The following is a 24,809-nucleotide window of genomic DNA, read 5'->3' as shown; positions in this document are numbered from 1 at the left end:
ACAAATGAGCTCAGAATAGTTCTGGAATCTTCTATAAAGAAGTCTATTGTATTGTAAATGTTAGATTGCTGGTATGATCAAAAGAGAGAATGTAAAAATAATTGGCAACCTCAAAAGTACCATGGAAATACTATTATTATTTATATAATTTTTACCATAATCAATATTCTGATCAGTAGATTTTCTTACACACTTTAAATAATCAATTTTCAGCATGAATTAAAATAGAAGAAATACATTCAACCCAGTTACTCAATTATCCTTATCATTAGGTAATTTTATTTGCCAATACATAAATTATTTTGAAATCCTTCATTAACCTAAGACAACTATTATTAAAATCAACCCTAATTGTATTATTGCTTAAGGTTAATAAAAAATTATGATTGGAAACAAAAATTTTAATAAATTAATCTTGGCTAACTTTACTTTGGGGGCTCCAAAGTAGGAAATGCTATCTCAAGTTATGTGGCCAGGTAATATATATATAATGCCAGCTGAGGAAGTTCTCATGAAACTTAACATTAGGAAGGAATTTTGGGAAGTGATAATAGCCATTGTCTGTGTATGTGTGTGTATATATATATATATATATATATATATATATATATATTCTGAACTCAGTTTATCATCAAATCTTCCCCTCTCCCCAACTCTGTTGCTTTTCCACCAGGAAAAGGAAAGGTCGGCATATTTACTTCATTCTCTGTTTCTCTGTCCTGCATTTGTTTTCCTCACTACCCATCGCAGCCTGCTTGTCAGTTTCTTGATGTCCACCCATTTTTCAGCATTTATGGGAAGAGGTAAGAGGGGTAAGAGTGATAAGGAGTGTAAGGTGGGTAAGGTCTCATTTGAACTGGTTTTATTGTAAACTGGCCTCTCTGGGCCTGGAAGACCTTTAAAATTGACTGTCTTGAGGGATATGGATGTGTGGATGATGTGAGTATGGGGGAGGCATTGAGAGAAAGAGAGGGAAAGAGAGAGATGGAGAGAGGGAGGGAGAGAGGAAAGGAGATATTTGGAGATATTTCTGTGGAAACATGGAATCTCTCCAATTGCAGTTCCTTTGGCCAAAGTTCATGAAACTTGATGCTTGTGGCCTTGTATCTCTGAATAACCTGTTCACATCCAACTTCTTATTGTTTTGGTTCCTGTTCCCAGCTGCACAATCTTGTTGCACTGGAACCAAGACATCCCCATGCCTACATTCCTGCTGTGTGGTCCCCATTTGGTCCACAAACTCATTTACTTACCTTTTGCCCCAATAAACACTGGGGATACAGAAAGTATACACTCAGTGGCTCATAGAATCATCATATAGTTATGCATTCAATTTTAGGACATTTTCATTACTTCAAGAAAAAAATAAAAATAAAAGAAAGAACACCCCAAATATCCCATACCTCTTATCTCCCCCTTTATATATATATATATATATATATATATATATATATATATATATATATATATGTATTTTTTGTCTTTATATTATGACTCATCTGCTTGTACACTGGATAAAGGGAGTGTCACTCACAAGGTTTTCACAATCACATGGTCACACAGGAAAAGCTATATAGTTATATAATTGTTATCAAGAATCAAGTCTACTGGATACAGTTCAACAGATTCAGGTATTTTGTTCTAGCTGTTCTGATACACCAGAAACTAAAAAGGAATATCTATATAATACATAAGAATAACCTCCAGAATTACCTCTCGACTCTGTTTGAAATTTCTGAGCCACTGAAACGTTGTTTCATTTCTTTTCCCCATTTTGATCAAGAAGTCTTTCTCAATCCAACAATGCCAGGGCCAGGCTGATCCCTGGGAGTCATGTCCCATGATGTCCAGGAGATTTATACCCCTGGAAGTCATGTCCTGTGTTGGGAATGGGTAATGAGTTTATATGCAGAATTGGCTTAGAGAGACGGGCCACATCTGAACAACAAAAGAGGATCTCTGGGAGTGACTCTTAGCCATAATTATATGTAGGTTAGCTTCTCCTTTGTAAAAAGAAGTCTCATAAGGGCAGGCCCCAAGATCATAGACTTGGCTTACTAATTTGGGAGTCCCCAATGCTTGTGAGACTATCAGGTATTCCTCAGGTGGGGAAGTTGAATATTTCCACATTTTTCCCCAGTCCCTCAAGGGGATTTTGCAAATACATTTTTATTTTCTGCCCCAAGTAGAGTTCAGTGAGTTTTGATAGCTGTATCCAGTTGAGTAACCACCACAACCATCAAGTTTTAGAACATTTCCATCATTCCCTAAGATCCCTTGTTTCCCTAACTATTAATCTAATTTCTGTTCTGATCTGATTTCTCTTCTTATAGTTTTGGCTTTTCTGAAATGTCACAGAAATCAAATCATATAATGTGTAGCTTTCTGAGTTTGACTTTCTTTACTTAGCATTATGCTTTGAGATTTCTTCATGCTGTTTAATGTATCAGTTGAATTTCTTTTAAGTGCTGGGTAGTATTACATTGTAAACATGCATCAGGTTTTTTTAAATTCATTCACCAGTCTATGGACATTAAAGTTGTTTTGAGTTTGACAATTATGAATAAAGCTGTTACAGACATTTGTGTACATGTGTTTCACTCCTAAAAATGGGATTACCCAGTAATACAGAGTTATATATAATTTTATGAGAAACTGCAGAACTGTTCAACCTGTTCAACCTCTTTTTGAAAGTGACTGGAAACTTTTTGCTTTCCTAACAGCAAAGTATGAAAATTTCTTTTATGCCATGTCCTCTCCAGCACTTAATATTTCATATGTTTTAATTTTAGATATTATAGTAGGTTTATATTGATAAGTCGTGTATTTAATTCACAGTTTCCTACATCTAGGTCATTTTAGTGTCTGATTGTGTTGACTGCTTTATGTCAAGTTGTTTGGTTTTCCTGCTTTTTTATGTGTTTCATTATTTTTTAGTGAATTTCGGATATTGAATATAGAAAGACTAGAGATTCAGATAAGTAAAATTTATGCCTAGAAATAAACATATTTCTTCTACCAGTTAATTCATGTGGGGGGTTTAGTGAGTCTATGCAGTAATTGTGCTGGGTTTGGATTTTGTACTTGTTATTGTTACCTTTGGTAAAACATTTATTTTAGCTGCCTCCAGCGGTAGCTGATACTACCTAGTACTTAGTGTGGGGCCTGGAGTGTGCCTGCTAATCCCGCTTTCAGCAGTCCCTGTGTGGTAGCCCCACTGAGGTGTCTCTCTCCACATTCTTCTTTTTAATTATTAATTTATTCTCAAACTCTCTATATCCACCAGACACACACTCTGCCTTCCCCTATCCCCTGGTAATCCTAATTTACTTTCTGTCTCTCCACACTTTCGCCCCTCCCTCAGTGGTAGACTGCTGTTACGCGTTACTAAGTGGGGGCTAATGGTGGGAGGGGGGGAATGTTCTCTGTTCTCTTTGCCCAGTGTCTGTCTTAGGTCCCACGTGTATGAGCTTTGGAGATAGGTCTTTCTCTGCTTCTCCTACATAGCAAACTCTCCCTTGTATCTTCCGAAGATCTTAAGCAGGAGATAATTTTCTGCCTCACCCTCAGGGGTAGCAAACATGTGCCTTTTGTATCAGTCCAGGAATCTGGGTCCAAGCACCGTTCCCACACTTCTCCAGGGAGCACACAGCTTCTGCTACTGTTCTTTCTTCAATGTCTGTGCACCTTTTTCTGGCACAAGTGACAATAGAGTCTCTTGCCCTTCTTCCCAAGCAATAAACTACTGTTGCCTGTTGTGGGTAACAAGCGGGAGGGCGGGGGGAGGGGTTGTAGCCCTCCCACAGGGACACGTGGCTTTGCCTTCCACTTCGCTCTGGGCGGCAGCTTACCTTCTTCCGGGACTGGGAAGGGAGGCTTTCCACCCCTCTTCTCATGGCAGGTGATGTTTGTTTCCATCCCTCCCTCACAGGCAGTGGATCTTTGTCTGGCCTCTGGTCTGGGAGGGTTTCCTGCCCCTTCCCCAGTGTCTTTTCCATCGTTAGAAGAAGGGTCTAGGGAATTGGGTGAGTTTTTGTGTCTGTGAAACATGGAGGGTTCTCTCCCAGGTCTGCTCTGCCCCATTCTTGTGACCCCAGTGAAAGGAATCCTCTGTGTCAGGGTTTCCCATGGATTCCATACATACACTCAGCCTTAAGACTTCTTTACCATTTTAACTTTTTACAAATTTGCCTGCTTTTATGCTAGTTGCCTCTTCCTCCTTTGTGCTGCCAAAGGTGAAAGTCCGTGTGTGCTGTCTTTCCTGGAAGAGGCCGGTCACCCTCTGGATTTCACATTTTGTTGTCCTGGGACCTCAAACTTTTGAAAAACTTAAGAAAAGTTACAATTTTGTATATTATTGTACTTTATCTTGTTATGTGCTCAATGTTTTCTTGTGGCTTTCTACCTCTTAAGTGTAAGCAGAGTTCTGCATGGCTGTAATTCATTAATGTTAGCAGATTGATTTTTTTTTTTTTCCAAATTGCTTTGCCCTCCTTCATTTTAGCATTAGTCTTAAAATTCTCTTACAATTTAGTATGTTAGGGCATTATTTCTAATATAAGTAATTTCTTCAATAAGTAAATATACTGTGAAGTTTGGATTGAGTGTTTAAAAAGATAAAGAAGAAGCGGTTTTCCTTGTAGGTATTTCACCTTTTTTCCCAGGAATCCTAAGGATTGTAGTCCAGTTGAGATAAAATATGACAAGAAAAATGCTGCAGGTTTATTAAAAAAAAAAAAACTGTAATCCAGAGAGATATAATATGTATATCAAATAATTTTTTTTAAACTATGTGCAGTCTAATTATGGAAAAACAAATCTGCTTCATATTAAGCAATTTAAGAATATTCTGGGAATGATACTAGTATTGAATTTTCTATCAGAACAATCTCAGGGCTTTTCCCCCTTACTCTTTGAATTAATGGGGACTGCCCTGTAGTAACAGAATATGAATTATTTCTTACTGGATTTAATTTCCCTATCCTTAAATTACTGGCACTCAGATTCCCTACTACATTTAAAATTAGTATGGTAAGGAAGGAAAATATTTTATTTTCTCTCAACTTTTTACATTGCATAGTACTCTTCAAGTAGTAGTATTTTTATCATCCAGTGTATTTATTTACGTGAAACATCTCTCCAAATGTTGCTTTTGATGTCCCTGAGAGAAGAGATGGCATATGCCCAACAGTAGGGTGTGATATAGCTTTAGCTTCACTAAGTGATGTGACTTCATGTGAAAATCTGTGTAGGTTCATAGGTGTGATTTTCTCTCAGACTCATTTGATGTGTAGGTGATAACTATAATACCAAAATTAAATTTTAAATCGTATTGTTTTCTATACTCCCAAATATCTATATAGTTGTAAAGATCTAGGAATTAAACTAAAGATTAAATTTTTTTTTTTAGGTATTTGGCACTCTGTGAAAATATTGAAACGATAATAATTTGGAAACAATAGGAGAGTTATTCTTTACTAGCATTCTGGAGTGAACAAACTAGCCACACAGGGAACAACATCCACAATTCTGTATGAATTCTTTCCTTTGACCAGATTTATCGTACTTAACATTTCTTCATTCATCTCTTCCCTTCACAAATATTTATCTAGCCTTTAATGCTGGCCTGTTCTAGGGGTTACAGGCATAAATTATACTTTTCTCCTGCTCTCATATTTTGTTAAGGCAAATTGAAAAGTTAGCAGGGCCACACTTCAGTAAACTTAACAAAGCAGTAAGTTTGAAGTGTCAGGAATGAGATGCAGATATAGTACTAAAGGAGTTTAGAGGTTAGGTTAAATTTACATGGAGGATAAGAGAAAATTTGTGTAGCAGATAGAAAATACTTTGGCCTTGCAGGCAGTGGAGGATTTAGAAAATGGATAGATGCAGGAAAAGAGAGGGAGTAGCAGGAAAAAAAAGACTCAAAGATGGTAAAGTAAAAATATGCATATGGGAGAAGGAAAATAAGCTAATATTGCTAACATTTATCAAATACTGTTGTTCCTGGGTTCCTTACATATGGTATCTCATTTTACATTCTCAAGAACCAAATAAGGGGAACTATTATAATTTTTTGAAGTACTAAAGTATAGTATGCAATATTTAAAAAATGTAAATGAATATATTGGAATGATATTAGCATATTTAATGTGTGATGATAGTCAGATAGTCATAGGAAATATTTTAATACACATCTGCTTTCTACTTTTGTTCACACAAAAGTGCTTCCACAAGATAGCAGTGCATTCCTGGGCCAGAATTGGCACTTTTATCCTTGCTATTAAAATGAGTTTTCATAAACCTTTATTGTACATCAATGAATGCACATTTTGTTTCTAAAAAGTTACCTTGAAATTTTACCTGTTATGGTATTTATAATTTGTCTCAAATAGAGAAATTTAATATTGTAAATTTTAGCTCAGTATTATTTCAGGTAACATACAAGAAGTCCCTGTTTTTAACATTTAAAAAAAAAGATATCTAGGGATATGTGTGTGTATATGAGAAATATGACAGTCTAAAGCAAATATTTCCAAAATATTTGCTACTATGACTAGCCATGAAACATTTAGCATTTCTACTTTTAAAGTGTTTTATTTGTGTGGAGTTTAAACGAAATTTCCTTGACTCTAAGATTGCACGCTTGAAAAAAGTATAGTAGTTTGTGTTTACCACGCAACTAGGCACAAAAACCTGCTTTAATGTTCTTATGAAATCTTGCCAAGAATATGGCAAAGAACTTTTCATTTGAGGTAAAAAAAAGTCCTCATTTAGAGAATGGCAAAATGGACTAAAAAAGTCTGAGAAATACCATTCACTTTCAAAGTGGAACCTCAACTTCACAGAGCAGGGGTAATTTTGCCCCACCCCTCCCATCTCCCCAATTCTCCACACACCGGACATTTGGTAATGTCTGCAAACATTTTTGGTTGTCACAACTGGTGAGGTCGGTGCAGCTTGACATCTAGGAGGTAGAAGCCAGGGATGCTGCTAAACATTGTGCAATGCACAGAACAGTCCTATGCAACAAAGAATTATTGTATCCAAAATGTCAATAGTGACAAGGTTGAGAGGAACCCTGTCGCAGAGAGTAGCAGGGAGTGGACCTGCCACCACTCTATAGGTGCTAAAAGTGGAAAATGAGACAATGAAACTTAATGGATCAGAGCAAGAAAATGTATTCCTCAGCACAGCAAAGAGCATGAATGTCAATATAGTTGTGTTCAAGTATGTCAATATAGTTGTGTCTGAGTCCCAGATGGATGCTAAAGAAGCAGTAGTTTGGGCCACAAAGAGGAATGCAGGGATTAGCACTTTTTGAGCAAGTGGCCAATGTGGTAGCAAGCAGCAAAATCTCCAGTCTCCCTCCACCATGGAGGAAGTAGTCACACTGGTCCCTCTGACTACTCGGTTGCCTGTGTGACTTGCTGTAGGACCAGACTTGGAGTTTGACACACTCAGCAAGAACTTACAGAAACACTCAAGGTCCATTGGGGACCACCTCTTCCAACACTCACAAAGACCCTGGAAATAAACACAAATCAACATAAGGACCCAGTTATCTCTATTGTTCATGAGAATTTCACATGCAATCACCTCAAAAGTACTTCCACATAATACATTTTAAGTTGATAGGAAAAAGACTTTTTATTTAAGTTGTTCTGCTGTTGTAAAACCCACAACATCCCTCTGACTCATCTTCGATATGAATATCTCCAATGTTCATCCCCTGAAATCAATGGCTGTGGTCCTCCTTCAGGGCATTAGCACTGGCTGTTCCTTGTGCCTGGAATGCTCCACCACAACTTGTCCCTGTGCCTCTTGCCTTCACTCCTCAAGGTCCTTGCTCACATGCCACCTCGTCAGTTAGCTCTTCCTGGCTGCTGCATCTGAAATCACACACCTAAAATCACAAGCACAGACAACCATCCTAACTTTTCCCTGTTTACTTTTACTCTTTGGTACTCATCATGGATTATTTTACTTGTTTGTTGTTTTGCTACAGGAATGTAAACTATCAAGGGTCAGAGATGTTTGTGTGTTTTGTTCAGTGATGGATGTTTAGGATCTAGAATAATGTCTGGCAATTAGTAGCAATGCAACAAATGTTCATTGAATTAATGAGTCTTTTAATTGGACTGTCATTACTTTAAGAATAAGAATTAATAGATGAAACAGAACCAAACATAACTGAGAAATGATTCTTTTGTGTGTGTGCTAAAATAATGAACAATAAGACCTGTTATTATTATTTTATTATCTGAGAAGTTATTTTAGTATTTTCTAAAATTGTTCTCGTAATGAAGATACCTGATAAGTTTTCAGAAATCTTGTAAAATTTTCCATGTTTCACATGATTCATTCGGCTTCTGTAACCTGGTTTTTAATGGAAAAATGTTTACCTTGTGATTTTTAGTTAATATATATGACATCTACAATACATCACTGTCTTCACACACTATCCCAATCTCTCTTTCTGGATAAACATACCATTTTCTTACATTTCTTCAAATTATTTTTTTCTTGCACAGGTGAGTATCTGCCTTGAATGGTTTCATAGTATATAGTTATTTTGGTAAATTATTCTGCACTCATTTCCTTTATGATTTGGCTTTGGAGATGTAAGCATTCATTTTGCCTACTTACTATACCAAAATCACTACAAAATACAGCATTAATCTCATTGTTTTGACTATCTACTATCTTTCTTATAGGTTATGCTACTTCTAGACTTTGGATCCTCTATATATTAAAAAACAATGCATTTCTAAAACCATTCATTTTATTACATTACAAATTTGTTTTGAACTAATTTTAGATTTACAGAAAAGTTACAAAAATAGTACAGTTTCTGTATCTCTCCCACCCACTTTCCTTTAATGTTAACATCTTACATAACCATGCTATTATTATCAAAATCCAACAATACATGTCAGTGCAATACATGTCAGCAGTTTTTCCACATTGAATTTAGTAATCTTTCCTTAGTCTCAAGAAGTCTGCAAAAGTTTCTTAGTTTTTCCTTTTTTTTAAAATTTGTATTATTTTATGTACCTTCTTGTATACATTTGTTAAATTTCTACATTGTCAGCCATCAAATATATTTTGTTAAGAAAATAATCATTTCATATCATTTAATGAGAATTTGATTGTATAAGCCATGTTCTGTTTATTATTATCTCCTTTAATTCTAATGTGGCAGATTATTATTCACATTTTCATTTATGACACTGAGGCTGCACAAGGTTAAACAATTCACCAAGAGTTACCAAAGTGGAAGAATCCAGTAACCTTGTGTAAACCTTGAACATCCATGGTCTATTTGATTGGAAAATTGGAAACTGAAAGCATCCTTCACTGCAGTAATTTTACTGTCTTCACTTCCTTTCCCCTCCCATTTTCCACTCTTTTCCTTCTTCCAACGTGATAGTATTTATATTATCTTATTTTTGACTCCTGTTCCTGTTTATCATTTTTACTTTTACAGTTCTGGAGATCACATGTTAACATAAAGTAGAATATTTACATTGGACAAATTTCCAGACTTATCGTATTGTTTACTATTTGTGGGTCCTTATGAGTCACTTTACATTTCTGGGGCTTTGTTTCATTATTTGTAGAAGGTAGAATTTGAACTGTATGATTATTTAGGCTCCTTTTACTCCTAAAATACTAACTTTATAAGTAGTTTCCTGCCTGGTTTTATTATTATATTTCCCCCAATTTACTGCTTCAGTTTTGTAACACTACCTATGGACCAAGGAGGATTAGAATATCCGCATTGTGAGATAAATTTCTATTAAAGACTTGAACTCCTTCAACACATTTACCTGTCACCCACACATTTATTTTCTGACTCCTTTTGCTGCCTAGATATTTCTGTGGATCTGAAATAAATACACTTTGGTTAAGTTAGTTTGGTCAGGTAAAATCCAGAATGGTCACTTTGGATGAACATTTGTACTCTGTCATGGTGAATATAAATGTAATGAAGATTTACATCCACTGACTTAAACTCTACTTGGATTTTTATGTTCAGAATCCTTCACTAAACATGATGCTTAAGCAAAGTATGTGCTACCTTGTTTTCTTTCATAAGTTCAGTGAAAATCATCAATTGGCATGACACAACTCTTTGCATGTTTATGACCAAGTATAAAACTATGAAACATATTAGAAAACATAACTAATAAAAATGCCACTTTCTATGAAATTAAATTGCTCAAGTGAGTATTAAATATATAGGTTTTCATCTTATATGGAAGAGATTGAATAATTTAGTACTAATTCAATAGGTTCCAAACACTTTTATTTTTATAAATTAAAGCCTACTTCACAGGACTAAAGGGAATATCTAAGAATAACAGTGATATTTTGCATTCAAGAAGTAGAAACAATTTTAGCTCTGTTCTCTCTTGGTAAGTAAGCAGAATTGGGTAGTAAAAGGGCTTAAATGGGAATGACTTTCTGCCTCCCCATTCACAATGAGAACTCTGTTATTATCTGAAAACTTAAAGTGGAATATTGGAAAATGAGTAATATACCCATTGCATATCTGTAGGGACTTTCTTAACTTGGAAGTTACTCTGCCCTCAGTGTTGTATACCTTTCAGTGCTTCATGTAAAAAGAATCAAGTTGAACAGTGTCCTTCCCCTGCCCAGAGGTATTCAACAAAATCATTCCCATTCACAGGCATGACTAGCTAGATAGTGTGCTTTAAGGTATGGTAAAACTCAGTGGTATAAATCAACAGAGAATTTCCGTAAGAACAGTAGCCTGGAATCCAGAAATGCGTATTATCTGTGATCGTATTAGCACATCAACTTGTTTGCTATGTTTATTCTCATTTATTAGATGCTACTAAATGAGGTATTTTCAGAACCTTTTGTTGGGAGACCATTCTCCATGGGTTGGGTGTTCTGGTTTGCTAAAGCTGCCAGAATGCAAAATACCAGAAATGGATTAGCTTTTATAAAGGGGATTTATTAAGTTACAAATGTACAGTTCTAAGGCCATAAAAGTGTCCAAACTAAAGCATCAACAAGAGGATACCTCCACTGAAGAAAGGCCAATGGCATCTGGAACACCTCTCTCAGCTGGGAAGGCACATGGCTGGCGTCTGCTGGTCCTTTATTCCTGGTTGTGTTTCAAAATAGTGTTCTCCAAAATGTCTCTAGGCTTCTGTCTCTCTTAGCTTCTCTCAGCTCTCTGCTTGGTTCTCCTGGGGAGTTTCTCTCTAAGCATCTGCGAGACCTCTCTTAGCTTCTCCAGGGCAAACTCTGGGTTTCATCTCTTAGCTTAGCATCTCCAAACATCCTTCCGTCTGTGTCTCTCAGCATCTCCAAGCATCTCTCTCTGTGGGTTCTCAGATTTCTTAAGGACTCCAGTGATCTAATTAAGACCCACCCAGAATGGGCAGGGTCACAACTCCATGGAAAATATCTAATCAAAGGGTTTTACCTACAGCTAGGTGGGTCACATCTCCATGGAAACAATCAATCAAAAGTTTCCACCAATAAGATTGGATTAAAAGATCATGGCTCTTCTGGGGTCCATAATAGTTCCAAACTGGCACAATGGGTAACTCATATTTCTACATGTCTTGAAGTGAGATATTTATTGACTTTTGTTCTAAAATATCTTTACAAGAATTTTGTATAGAAAATAGCCTCGGGAGGCAGAAATATTGTCTCTCTCTAGGGCAAAGGACAGACCTACTTGGTGTCCATTATAAAATATTTGGATTTTCTAGACTCAGATTTCTTCCCCTGTAATACAGCCCACTGTGAGTGAAGGTGTCTGTATGGGCACATTTGGTCATTCTTGTGGATCTTGGAAACTAAGGGAACTGACACAAATATACTGATGCTCATGCTGCTTGCTGAACCATGAGTAATAAAGTCCTTTATGTCTCACCCAGGGTCTTGTATCATCCACCAGAATCCATGAAACAGTAAGAGAATGTTTTGCCACCTTGAAATTAGAGTAAAATCTCAGTCCTTGACAGCTCATGACAGCTTTCATTTTAATCATTGCTTTAGATTACTTCACTGTTAACTGTGATGCATACAATGTCACTGACCGTTCTCTTACTTTTGCTCTTCATTGCACCAAAGATGAAATATCCAAATGCCATAGAGAGATGATCTGCAGTCCTCAAGATTGGAACTGACAATGTACTTTTAATAGTAGTAGGTAACCACGGTGTTTTAATATATTCTGCTTCATCTGGAAAATGAGACCATTATGTTCACTCTGTATATCCCTTTGAGTACAATAGCAAGGTCTTTTGTTCTGATGGAGAGTAGCTGTGTCTACCCCTCCATGACCTAATGACTGAGTACGTGGCTGGAATGAAAACAAGGGTGAGATCTTCAGCCTCAGCTGGCCATTAGGGAGAGAGGAGATAGAAAACTGGTTTGTGGCAAAGACATCTGAAACCCATGAGGACGAAAATTCATCAGGCAAAGTTTACTGCTGCACTGTTAATTAAATCAACTTTGTTCACTCATGTCAGATATATATGAGCTGTGATGCCTCAGGCCATACTGAAATGTGTAAATAAAGTTAGTATTAATTGAACAAGGAGAATATGAAGCAAGAGAGTTGTCTGAGTGTTGTCTTTGAGATGAGGTGAGGTATCCCTGGCCTTCGGCATTATCTGCGTGCTGCATATCCTGTTCTTTAAGGCTTGCAACCATATTCTGTACTTAGAAACACACCCTTGTGATGCTTCGTTCCAGCTCAGAAAAATAATTTCCATGCTAAGATAGATAAACTAGGATGAACTGGAAAAATAGAGGCATAGTGTTTGTTCACTTTTCTTTTTTTTTTTTCTTGGTGGGGGGTGATTTTTTTGTGAGTTTTTTTTTTTTTTTTTGGCACTGTGTTTTTATAATGGCAATTGTGGGATGTAACTTCCAATGTACTCCTTATTTTATTCATCTGTTGTAAAACATCAATACTTATAAATTACTATTTGGAATTCCAGTTTATATATCTAACAGAACTTGTTCTCAGCCTTTTTTTCCTTTTTTTTTTTTTTCTTTTTTTAAGGTTGGACCCATTTTTATAAGTAGGGAATTTAGTTTTAAATACATGAAAACTTTAATCCTATTCTTTTTCATAAATGTATAATATCAAAATATCAGACCTGTAATGATGTTCCAATTTTTAAATATATTTTTAACTGTTCCAATTTTAATTATTTATTTTAAATCTGCATCACCCTTCTGTTTTTGTTTAGATGAATTTTATTATCTATTAATCACCCTTGTTTCCTTAATGATAGGTATCACTTGTAGGAAATAGCATTGTTACCTTCAAGAATTTTTCAGTTAAGTGAACCATGCAATTCATTACCAAGTCTAGCTTTGGTTGAGGTGTGTTATTTCATTTGTTTGGTTGGTTGGTCGTTTTCATAATGTGTTATTCATATATTATGTCCCCAAAAGTTATTCTTAAATTACTAGAACAATGTTTTATAAAGGAAAACTGATGTGGAGATTTAAATAAATTATTTTAATCTTAAATTCTTATAGAGCTTATAAAAAAGTATGTTTTTTTATCTGAAGTATATGGATAAATGCTAACATTTCTCACTTAGCATGGAAAATATTGGACATGAATTCTAAAATGTGTTTACAAGAAACCATTATTCTCTTGGAATTTCTCTTTCTTTGAAGTACAAACATGTTGAGAGTTATTGCCTATTGAAAAATGGAAATGTGTGTATTATGAAACCTGAGGGAAATTTTGACCAGATTTCAAGAAACAAGGCATGCTCTTTGTTGCTATTAATTATGCAGAATAATTATTATTATTTAAGAGTAGTGAATTTGGTTTTCAGAATGTAGACTACTTGAACTGTACCCAAGGGTAAACAAAGTGATCTACTCTAACAAATTTTTCTTTATCAGACACCTTTCCTGCATTTTCATAGTCCTGTGTTTTCTTGAGATAATAATGAGTACTTCTAGAATTACTTATGTTTGTTTGGCATTTGAGTGCCTTAAACATTTATATGGCTCTGAGCATCTGGTTGAAGGAATTATGGTCATAGATTTCCTGACAGTTAATCTTATCAGGCTCCAACTCAAATGCCTTTGAATTAAAAATCAAATATACATAAAACTGTTGCTCTATATGTCTTAGTTTTTCATCTAAATTATAAATTACTTGAAGGCAGAGACAGTCTGATATACTTATCTTTATCTCTCCCAGTTCTTCCCTTTTTAATGTTTATATTTTGAGAAAGAGATTGATTGTTCAGAAATTGTCCAAGAGATAAAAATCCTTCTTGATGTTAAAGATAGTATTAAAAACTCTCCAAGTTACACATAGATCCTTTTATGAGTTTCCTTATTTTAAAATTTGTGTTCCACCTAATTCTTCCTAAGACAGAAGGGGAAAAAAAAAAAACCCACAAAGAAACAGAAAAAACAAAAAAAAATCACCCTAGGCTAATTGTTTCATTACTGTCATAATAAACTATTTAAGTAGCTAAAGGAAAGAATATAATAATAATGATAAAATTAGCAATAATAGTAATAATAATAGAAGAGCAACATTTAGGTAACATTTACTATGTGCCAAATATTAATTACATATATTAATCCATTTAATCCTCCAAATAATCCTATGAGATGCAAACTATCATTACACCCATTTTAAATATCAGGAAATTGAAGAATAGAAGGGTTAAGTACTTTGCTCAGAGTCAAAGAGTGGTAAAGCCTAGGTAGTCTAGTTCCAGAACTTGTGATCCTAACCTCTACTTTATGCTTTGTTGATCAAGCATTTCATTTTTTACAGGCAAATCAAACAAACCAATTGATGGCTGGATCCTCCCAGATTTTTCTTATCAGAATTCCATTCCATTGCACTCTTCCTATTTCTTCATTCCACTCTGCATGTACTATTTCTTGTTAAAGTTGCCACTGGCCATATTGCAAAGAAATTCCTGAGCAATCACTTCAAAAGAAAAAAATAACAACTGTATATTCCTATCAAGAAGTACCCATAATGAAAGAGCCAAAATAAAATGCTGATAAATTAATAAAACTAACAAGCATTGAGAATTTACTGTATTACAAACAGTATGCTAAGTGTTTTATATGCAGTAGCTAATTTAGCCAGTGCCATCACCTTGTCTGCAGGGTAGGTGTTATTATTATCTTTCCTTTACAGATGGAGAAATTAAGGAACAGGGTGACCGAGTTGTTTACCCAAGTGTTGGAGACACATTTTCAACCCAGACAGTATTTCAACTGCTTCATATGAAAAAAAAAAAAAAAAAGGGTCTCAAGTCAGATATCAAAAGGAAAATTTTTTTAAAAAAGAAGATTATTGGGGAAGGAAGTCTTTCCATGCTGGAGTAGATTTCAAATGTAATAAAACATTTTGAAAAGCAACTAACAAGATGAAATTCAGTCACAGACTATGATAAATAGCAAAGAAAAGAGTAAACAGCCACTCTCTTTCCATTATGCCAGAACAGGAAAGTGCTCAGTAAAATTAAGTGTCAATAAAGACAAAGTTAAACTTTTTTTCTAAGCATAGGCACAATTAACCTGCGAAAATTACTCATATTGGATGGTAATGAAGCAGACAGCTTAGTGAAATTGAGAACATATCTGATTCACTATAATGGGATTTTCAGTTAGATCAAATCCCATGTTTTATTAGTCTCCCTGAGTCAGAGCACATGCAGATTAGCAGAAGGGGTCACACAGGAAAATTTTTTATTTTAATTTTTTCAGAGGCAGTAGGATTTGATTGAAGAATATGATAACAGTAAACTATTTATTATGTCTGTATATAGGGGAATACAAGTAGATTTCCCAGTAAAGTGTGATACATGGTTCTATCTCTAATATAATACTACCTATTTCTTTGTCCAGTAGGTTACAGTTTTCCCCTCCTACCGAGGAGGAGAGACATAGGTTTGCTGGTTTTGAAAAAAGAGAGGGTATTCATAGTAATTTTTCATGTTTTAGAAAAATGGAACTATCTTTATGATCCTGTGGGCAGTTTGGAGAGTGGTTTACAATATGGCAAAAAGTGAGGATAGGATGCTCCAGGCATTCACCATAGGAAAAGTGCAATTTTAAAGGCTCTACTTTGGGAGCTATATGACTTGGATTTTTATCCCAACTCTACCACTTGTGTGATAGTAGACTATAAACAGATGCCATCACTTTGAAGAGTTACAGTTTTTCCTTTTGAAATTAGGTTTAAATTAGATATACATATAAGATTCTGCTTATAATATCCTTTAATTTAACACTGCCTGTATTTATAGATGCCTGTAATAGTGTCTTTTTAAAAATAAATCTAAAATATACAGCAGCATTTCAATGATTCTGTGAGATTCATTGTCCATGCACTTCCATGATGAAAGCTGTTCTAGTTTGCTAATGCTGCTGGAATGCAAAACACCAGAGATGGATTGGCTTTTATGAAAGGGGGTTTATTTGGTTACACGGTTACAGTCTTAAGGCCATAAAGTGTCCAAGGTAACACATCAGCAATTGGGTACCTTCACTGGAGGATGGCCAATGGTGTCCTGAAAAACCTCTGTTAGCTGGGAAGGCATGTGGCTGGCATTTGCCCCGAAGTTCTGGTTTCAAAATGGCTTTCTCCCAGGATGTTCCTCTCTAGGCTGCAGTTCCTCAAAAATGTCTCTTAGTTGCACTTGGGTATTTGTCCTCTCTCAGCTTCTCTGGAGCAAGAGTCTGCTTTCAACGGCCTTCTTCAAACTCTCTCTCTCATCTGCAGCTCCTGTGCTTTCTTCAAAGTGTCCCTCTTGGCTGTAGCTCCTCTTCAAAATGTCACTCACAGCTGCAGTGAGTTCCCTCTGCCCATCAGCTCATTTATATGGCTCCACTGATCAAGGCCCACCCTGAATGGGTGGGGCCATGCCTCCATGGAAATATCTCATCAGAGTTAGCACCTACAGTTGGGTGGGGTGCATTTCCATGCAAATCTAATCAGCACCAAAATGTCTGCCCCACAAGACTGCATCAAAGAATATGGCTTTTTCTGGGGGACATAATGCATTCAAAGTTGCACAAAAGCCTATTCTGGATTTCAGATGTGTGCTTCTGTGGGAACTTTACCTCCTCTGGCAAGAAGGAATTGATATTATTCTGATTACCCAGATCACATATTGCAAGTTTGAGCATGCTATATATTATTTGTAGATTTTTCTTCTGATCAGTCAATTTTACTATGTATTTGTGCTAAGAACTTACCTTTCACCCTTGTTCCCTCATTACTTTTTTGTCTGTGGATTGCTGTCTCAATTAAAATATATTGAGGTTCAATTAAAATAGCTAAGCATCCTGATTAATATAGAAGGGAGAAATCCATGTGAAGAAGGGGGCTGTCCTTTACATAAAATGGCATTCATGATAAAATTGAAAAGTATTCTATGGAATAGTGATGTTTTTAAAGTCACTGATAAGAATTCAGGATTTGAATTTATACCTTGTGGAATTAAACAAAGTTTTTATTAAGTAAAAAAAAAATTCATGGACACTTCTGTATAATTTCTTTCTTCTTTTTGCTTTTTACAGATCTGGATAATGTGGAGGGCATTGCTGTGGACTGGATTGGAAATAACCTTTACTGGACAAATGATGGGCAGAGGAAAACCATTAACGTGGCCAGGCTGGAAAAGGCCTCTCAGAGTCGGAAGACTCTTTTAGAGGGGGAGATGTCCCATCCCAGAGGAATTGTGTTGGATCCAGTCAATGGGTATGAAATATTTCATCCGCTTTATATAAGGAAAATGATATTTAAAAAATACTTTCATGTATCTAGAAGTAGTAATTTTTATTTAAATTAATATGAATGGTCTGATTGGGAAAATTTACTCATTTAATGATATTCTCTTCTACAGAAAGTACCAAATAGACATTTCCAAATACATTGAACTGTAAGAGACAGATTTTTTTGTACAAATGATATGTTTAATTGATATATTCAGGCACTCATCAAAATTTTCCATGTTGGTCTGTCATCAAGACAAATAATCAATTCAGTGAGGGAATCAATCAATTTAACTTTTTAAAAGGCTTTTGGCCCCGGGCTGGCCTCTACTTCCATCCGGGCCGGAGCTGCTACCGGCCCCTGCTTGGGGACCAGCTGTTGCGGATGGGGCGCAGGCTGTCCCCGACCTCCTGAGTCCCTGTCCCGTCAGAGCTGCCCCAGAGCTGGGACTGTCACAATTTGAAAGGCATCAACTATGCCAGCGTCAGCAGGAACCAGCACGTCCCCCAGTACTGCAGCTCCTGCTGGGCCCACGGCAGCACCAGCGCCCTGGCGGATCAGATCAACATCAAGAGGAAGGGGGCCTGGCCCTCCACCCTGCTGTTGGTGCAGAATGTCATCGGTTGTGGCAATGCCAGCTCCTGCGAGGGGGCAGTGACCTGGCGGTGTGGGAGTACGCCCACCGCCATGGCATCCCGGATGAGACCTGAACAACTACCGGGGCAAGGACCAGGCGTGTGACAAGTTCAACCAGTGTGGGACATGCAGCGAATTTAAAGTGTGCCATGTCGTTCAGAATTACGCCCTTTGGAAAGTGGACGACTCCAGCTCCCTGTCCGGGAGGGAGAAGATGATGGCAGAAACCTACGCAAACGACCCCATCAGCTGTGGTATTATGGCAACAGAAAAGATGGATAAATACACTGGCGGCATCCGCACTGAATACAACGAGGGGTTCTTCATAAACCATATCGTCTCTGTGGCTGGGTGGGGTGTCGGCAATGGGACCGAGTACTGGATTGTACGGAATTCATGGGTTGATCCATGGGGCAAAAGGACTGGATGAGGATCGTCACTAGCACCTATAAAGATGGGAAGGGCGTCTATTACAACCTCACCATGGAGAAGGAGTGCACATTTGGGGACCCCATTGTTTAACGTGGATGTCTCTGGAAGGGCAGTTTTTAAAAAAAAAATCAGGAGGCCTAATCAGACGGCTCCTATCAATACAGGCACCAGGCTGGTACTGCTGTGGTTTGAAGGAACTGGGGTGATATTCGAAGTATTTGATAGCTAGTAACAGCACTGAGTCCCTAGAAGGGGCGCCTGCCAACGTGGGAACCAGTGTGGCACTGGCTGGCAGATCGTTCTTGAGAAGAATCTAAACTGGAATGACTTAACCACCTGCACAGGAAGGCTCCCCCTTTACGTGACTGCACTGAAACCACCTGGCAAATATCGGGTCTGCAAGAGACATCACATTGTGTAACCTCAGTTTTCTTCAGTAGATAGTTGGCTTTGTATTTTCTTTTTGGCAATCATGGTCTATAATGTGGCATTTAAGAGGTTAAAGAGTTTAGATTTATCACCGATTCTGCATCACTTTGGAATCAACGGGAGGGGACAGCAATTTCAAATTGCCTGAGTAATGAATAAAATGTAAGACTTCACATAAAAAAAAAAGGCTTTTGAAGTTTAATCCATTAAAAAATAGCTATTTTTAGGTACATTTATTGTGGGCCTGACTTTTTATTAAATAGGTTACTATGGTCCTAGTCTGTAATCCTGACATTAATCCTTTGAATTAATTGAAAGCCTCTGTTTTACAAAGAGGAACCTGGTAGGTTATCTGCTGAAGACCATTCAGTTAGTAAGAGGATGGGTAGCTACTTAAACCTCGGCAGACTATTTCTAGGGCTTTACTATTGGCCATTATACTCTACTGCTTCTTAGTTGTCTGGGGTGGCAACCACATAATTTTAGATACAATTATGGTTTCCATATAGGGACATAATCTTACAGCATATGCTACTTGTTTTAGGATGGAATATTTTGTGCAATTCTTGATAATAAATTTTCCTTTTTTTTTTCAATGCTGTTACTTAGGAAAAAAAAGCAACTCTGTACATATAAATTCAAAGAAATTTGAAAATTCCTAAAAGAATTTCAGAATTAAATGAATGAATTATATATTTTGCATGTATAGTATTTGGTGTATTTTTTTCATACTTGGTTTATATTTCAGTGCTTAAAAATAGCATCACAAAAATGGATATTCTTTATACCTTGCTATACTCATAACAAAAAATTGTTTGAGTAGAAAACATCTGACATTTTCATAAACTTTATAAACTGAGATCACTGGATTGCAGTTCCACTGGATTGTGTTGAGAGTGGCTGCAAATACAATAAAGGGGATCTTCTTCCTAGGCAGTGTGTTGTTTTCATAAGGTATAATTATAAAATGATTTGATGTGTGGATTATATAACTATCTGTTCTATTCCTGGACCTTTAAACCAAGCCATCTATCTGACCTTTAAACCAAGGCAATCTTAGTTTTAAGAAAAATATTCATTCCACACTGTCCAAATCTCCTGCGGCAAGAATTTTCAAATATGTTCTAAAATAGCATTTTTCTTCTCAGTATTCTGCTTGATGTAAATGTTTTCAGAGACAAAATGTTTTTGTGGAACCCAGGGAGATGGCAGAGATATGTATGTCATAGGATCATATGAGTTAGACGGAAACTCAGCAGCCATTAGTCCCATCTCTCTCATCAAATTCAGGAATCCCCTGCCATACTTCCCTAGTAGGTAGGCATCCCATTCCTATTTGAAACATACAGCATCTACATAGCTCATTCTATTTGGGGACCATTCTGATTTATATGAAAATTTTTCTTTCTAGGAAGCCAATATCTACATTCCTGTAAGTCTATCCACCAAGTGTCCCTATATTTGCCTTTGGAGCTACAAAGAATGGTTCTTATACCTCTTCTACCAGACAGATCTTCAAATAGAATACTGCAATTTCACATCAATCTGAAAAAAAAATCTATATTTGTGCATACATGCACGCAGATACACATACACACAAACATAAGCACACAAATAAATTTCTCCCCTAACAATATGCTATGCCTAGAGCTACCATCTTCAAGGGGGAAGGGGGGGATGTGTGTGTAACAATACATAAGTAGCAAATGATCACACAACATAATTTCAACAGACCAAAGTGATGGAGAAAAACAAATTGTCAGGAAATCAAACAGGTAGAAACCTATTTACATAAGTTTGCAAAAAAAAGACTGCCAAAAGAGGCATCATTTAAGCTAGATTTGATAGTAGAGAAGGAACCAGCCATGGAGAAAGGAACAAAGTGTATTTCTGATCATGAAAAATAGTCCATCAGAAGATTTTATGTTGGGCAAAAGGAGGATATTAGAGGAACTGAAAGGAAGACAGTGGGACTGGCTTGTCACCATCAAGGAGGAAAAGTGGTTAGAGATGTGATCAGGAAGGAAAGCAGAGTATTGCCATCCTTGAAGAAAGTTTTGCTATTTGCCTTTGGTGCAAGGGTAACATAGTGAAGTGACATGATCAGATTCACGTTTTGAAAAGATTATTTTTGTTGTTCTGTGGAGAATGGATTGGAAGGCCATAGAAGTGAAGTGAAACCATGTGAATTTAATTTTCCAAATAATTGTTTGAACTTAGCTCAATAACAAAGAAAAAGAAAAGAAGCTTTAGTTCTGAAAATGCCATTCAAAATACCATAATGCACTCTTAAGCAAAAAAACTGGTTTATTTGCATTTTTTACCATATATCTATTTGCAGCTAGACAAATTATTTCATAAATATGCTTTGTCAAAAGCTTCATAAGCATTTACAGAATCAATAAAGGTTTGTTTATTTCTTTATTAAAATATATTCTTGGGTAACTATTATATGATCAACAGAAATCAGTAAGACAATAATTGTCATAAAGGACTTTATAATCTGGTGTGTGTGAACACACATGCACAGATACACCTACACAAACAAAATTAACTGTAAAATAAAACAATGAAATGCATGCTCTTCAGAACTTCAGAAAGTTTTCTTTTTTATTCAGAATTGAGTCTTTTTCAAAACTTTTACTGTGGTAACATGTATTCACCATGAATTTCCCCATTTTAGCCACTCTTAAATATATACCTCAGTGGTGTTAATTACACTCATATGGTTATACTACTATCTTCACCATCCATTACCAAAACTTTTCCATCACCCCAAACAGAAAGAAATGAGTCTTAAAAGATGAATAGGATTTCCAAAGGATTTTAGTTGGTCCCAGTGACTTAGGGCAGGTGGTCACAGGGTTTAGTCACTGTGCTCTCAAGAGACAATATAAGTAGAGGAAGGGATGTTTATGACGGGTTTGAGGTGTGATGAATTCATTATGGCTAGAACAGAGAGCATGTGAAGGCACACAGGAGGAGATAAAACTAGAAATATGGACTGGGTCTAAATTGAAGTGTGGTGTTTGAACAGGCCTTGAAAGCAGGGTTAGAATTTCTCTTGCCATATTAGCAGGTCACCTTAACCTAATTTTTATCTGGTGAACACATAGTCCCACCTAAGAAAAGATAGATATTAACTCCTGCTTATTTTATAGGTTCTGTTTTCCATTTTGCCTGTTTAGGAATCATCATCATTTGGTAGTGATTATAAGGCATATACAATATACCTTCTGATCAGATAATGAAATGAGTAGGTGTTGATCACATTTGCATCCCCCATCAAATTGGCATCCTCTTATGTAGAAAAAAAAATCTTTTTATTATATTTCACTTGAATAAGTTTAGATTCTGAATCAGATTACAGATAACTCTTAAATGGCAAGACAATATGAAATATGTTTAAAATATATAGGTTTTACCTTCTGTGTATTTATGTGTGTGTGCATACATATCTATGGATGGGTTGGGATAAAGAGTCACAGATAAAAAGAGTGTTACCATGAGGAAAATGAAAAACTACCAGGAAAAATAATTGCAATTTTAACAACTTGTAAATTAGCAATAACAATAAAACTGCATTGATTTACTGTATTCAAGAACTTTTCAGGAAAATATTGATACAGATGAAAGAAGTTGTATATTTAATTTCACATAGTTGATTTCTATTACAGCAAATGAAATGACTTGGCTGTTTGTTCCTCATTTGTTCCAAAAATAAAACCATTGAAGGAAATGCAGGAAACTAGCATCTTGCTATGCTAAGTTTAGAATTTTTTTGCGTTAATACAATTACCAATCTCAACATTTTTTCCCAGGTCTAAAAAGGCATATTAAAATACTTGTAAACTTTTAAGAGCTTAATTGGTTTGAAATAATGTAGTGCATCCTCTGTTGTCCCAAAATTGCCAGTTTAGACCACAGTAGGATTTTTAGTCATAAATACAGATTTTTCCTAAATTTCCTCAGAAATCCTTTATGGTTCACAAAGTATTGGAGGTAGGGAATCTAATAAGGGCATTTCCAGGGTCAGCAGGTAAAAAAAGCTTTGGAGTTTTATAAGGCTGTATATGAGGTGACTGCATTAAAACCTTCACTGTAATTAACAACTCAAGAACTTTCCCATGAACCTCAAACAACACATGTGGAGGGATTTAACCTTATTCATGAGGGAATTGGAACATTAGCTCCAGGCTCCCTCTCCCCACTGTTACAACTTACTGAAAACCTTTTTTTAAATTTTTTTTCAAGGCAGATGCTTTTGTTTGAGGTAGAAATTAAAGCTCCAAATCTCAAGGTCAATTAACCTGCTGTTGTTAAACTTATGTGCAGCTAAATCATCTTCCGTGGATTTGGAGGTAATAATAAGCAGCAATAAAGCATAGATAATTTGCATCAGGAAGACAAATTAGACCTGGCCAAGCAAACCCAGTATGACTGTGCCCTTTAGAACAAAGGCACCAATAGCCTGTCTTAAAAAAATAATAATTCATCTGAGATTAAATAAAGTCTGGAGTAGAACATTAACTGTTCCATGGGTTCTCATGTCAATCTGCTTTTTAATCACATAATTGATGACATGCTTTGTGAAGTGAACAACATTTACAATAGTAATGCCTGAAAAAATCATTTCCTAGACCTGGTATAAGCACCAAATAAAATACGTATTTGGCACCTACTATCAGGTCAGTTAATACATGAGGACAATAAATGTGTTGGCAGTGGTGATGTTTTTCTGTAATGTGTCTAAATGGTCAGTCTCTGTTGAATAAATCTTCATTTCCCTTAGTTCTTCAGAGCTGCTTCTTCCCATTGGCAGATAATCATTTATATAGGAGAACAAATAAGAGTGTAATTAGATTTTATGGAAGTGCAAACTCCAAGAGAAGTACCCCTCTGTAAGGTGGCTGGTTGAAGTAACATGTCTGTGCTCTTCTTTGTAATATCTTAGATGGATGTATTGGACAGACTGGGAGGAAGATGAAATAGATGACAGCGTGGGAAGGATTGAGAAGGCCTGGATGGATGGCTTTAATCGGCAGATTTTTGTGACTTCAAAGATGCTGTGGCCAAATGGTTTAACTCTGGACTTTCACACAAACACATTATACTGGTGTGATGCCTATTATGATCATATTGAAAAAGTGTTTTTGAATGGAACTCACAGGAAGGTAAAAGACAAATGCTGCTGGTTTTAACCCACAGGCTTCTTCTTTCACAGAGCCTTGTTGTGTTGTTTTAAAAATACTTTCAAGTTTATTTTTACCCCTCTGAGGTGGCTGCCAGTAGTCTCTGTGGGGTGGCTAAAGGCGGCTGAGCATTAAGTAGTGCAGCTGGCATTTGTATCTGGGAGACCAGGCCCAGCTCACTGTGGTGTGCCAGGATTTATGGGATTTTTAAAGAGAAGTTCTGAGGATATCAGAGCTGTTTTAAAATGCATTTTTTTCTACATTATTGAAGAGTTTGCTATGACCAAACAATTCTAATAGATAGCTCCAATATTTACAGCTGAAATTTAACCTGTTTGATA

The 24,809-nt window shown here is 36.3% G+C and overlaps 1 protein-coding gene across 5 annotated transcripts in view; it reads left to right on the top strand.

Moving 5' to 3' along the window:
• Positions 1-24,809, top strand: part of LRP1B (LDL receptor related protein 1B) — a 1,893,223-nt gene that overhangs the window by 1,056,409 nt on the left and 812,005 nt on the right. For all 5 annotated transcript variants that reach the window (XM_037849262.1, XM_037849261.1, XM_037849260.1 and 2 more), the window contains 2 exons: positions 17,584-17,764; positions 24,231-24,450. In XM_037849262.1, the coding sequence (XP_037705190.1) occupies positions 17,584-17,764; positions 24,231-24,450 (401 nt within the window). The remainder of the gene's footprint in view (positions 1-17,583; positions 17,765-24,230; positions 24,451-24,809) is intronic.

This window comes from Choloepus didactylus, chromosome 9 (assembly GCF_015220235.1).
Source record: "Choloepus didactylus isolate mChoDid1 chromosome 9, mChoDid1.pri, whole genome shotgun sequence".
In the NCBI taxonomy this organism is placed as follows: domain Eukaryota; kingdom Metazoa; phylum Chordata; class Mammalia; order Pilosa; family Megalonychidae; genus Choloepus; species Choloepus didactylus.
Note: the sequence above shows the minus strand (reverse complement) of the source record. Positions and strands in the feature narration are given on the sequence as shown.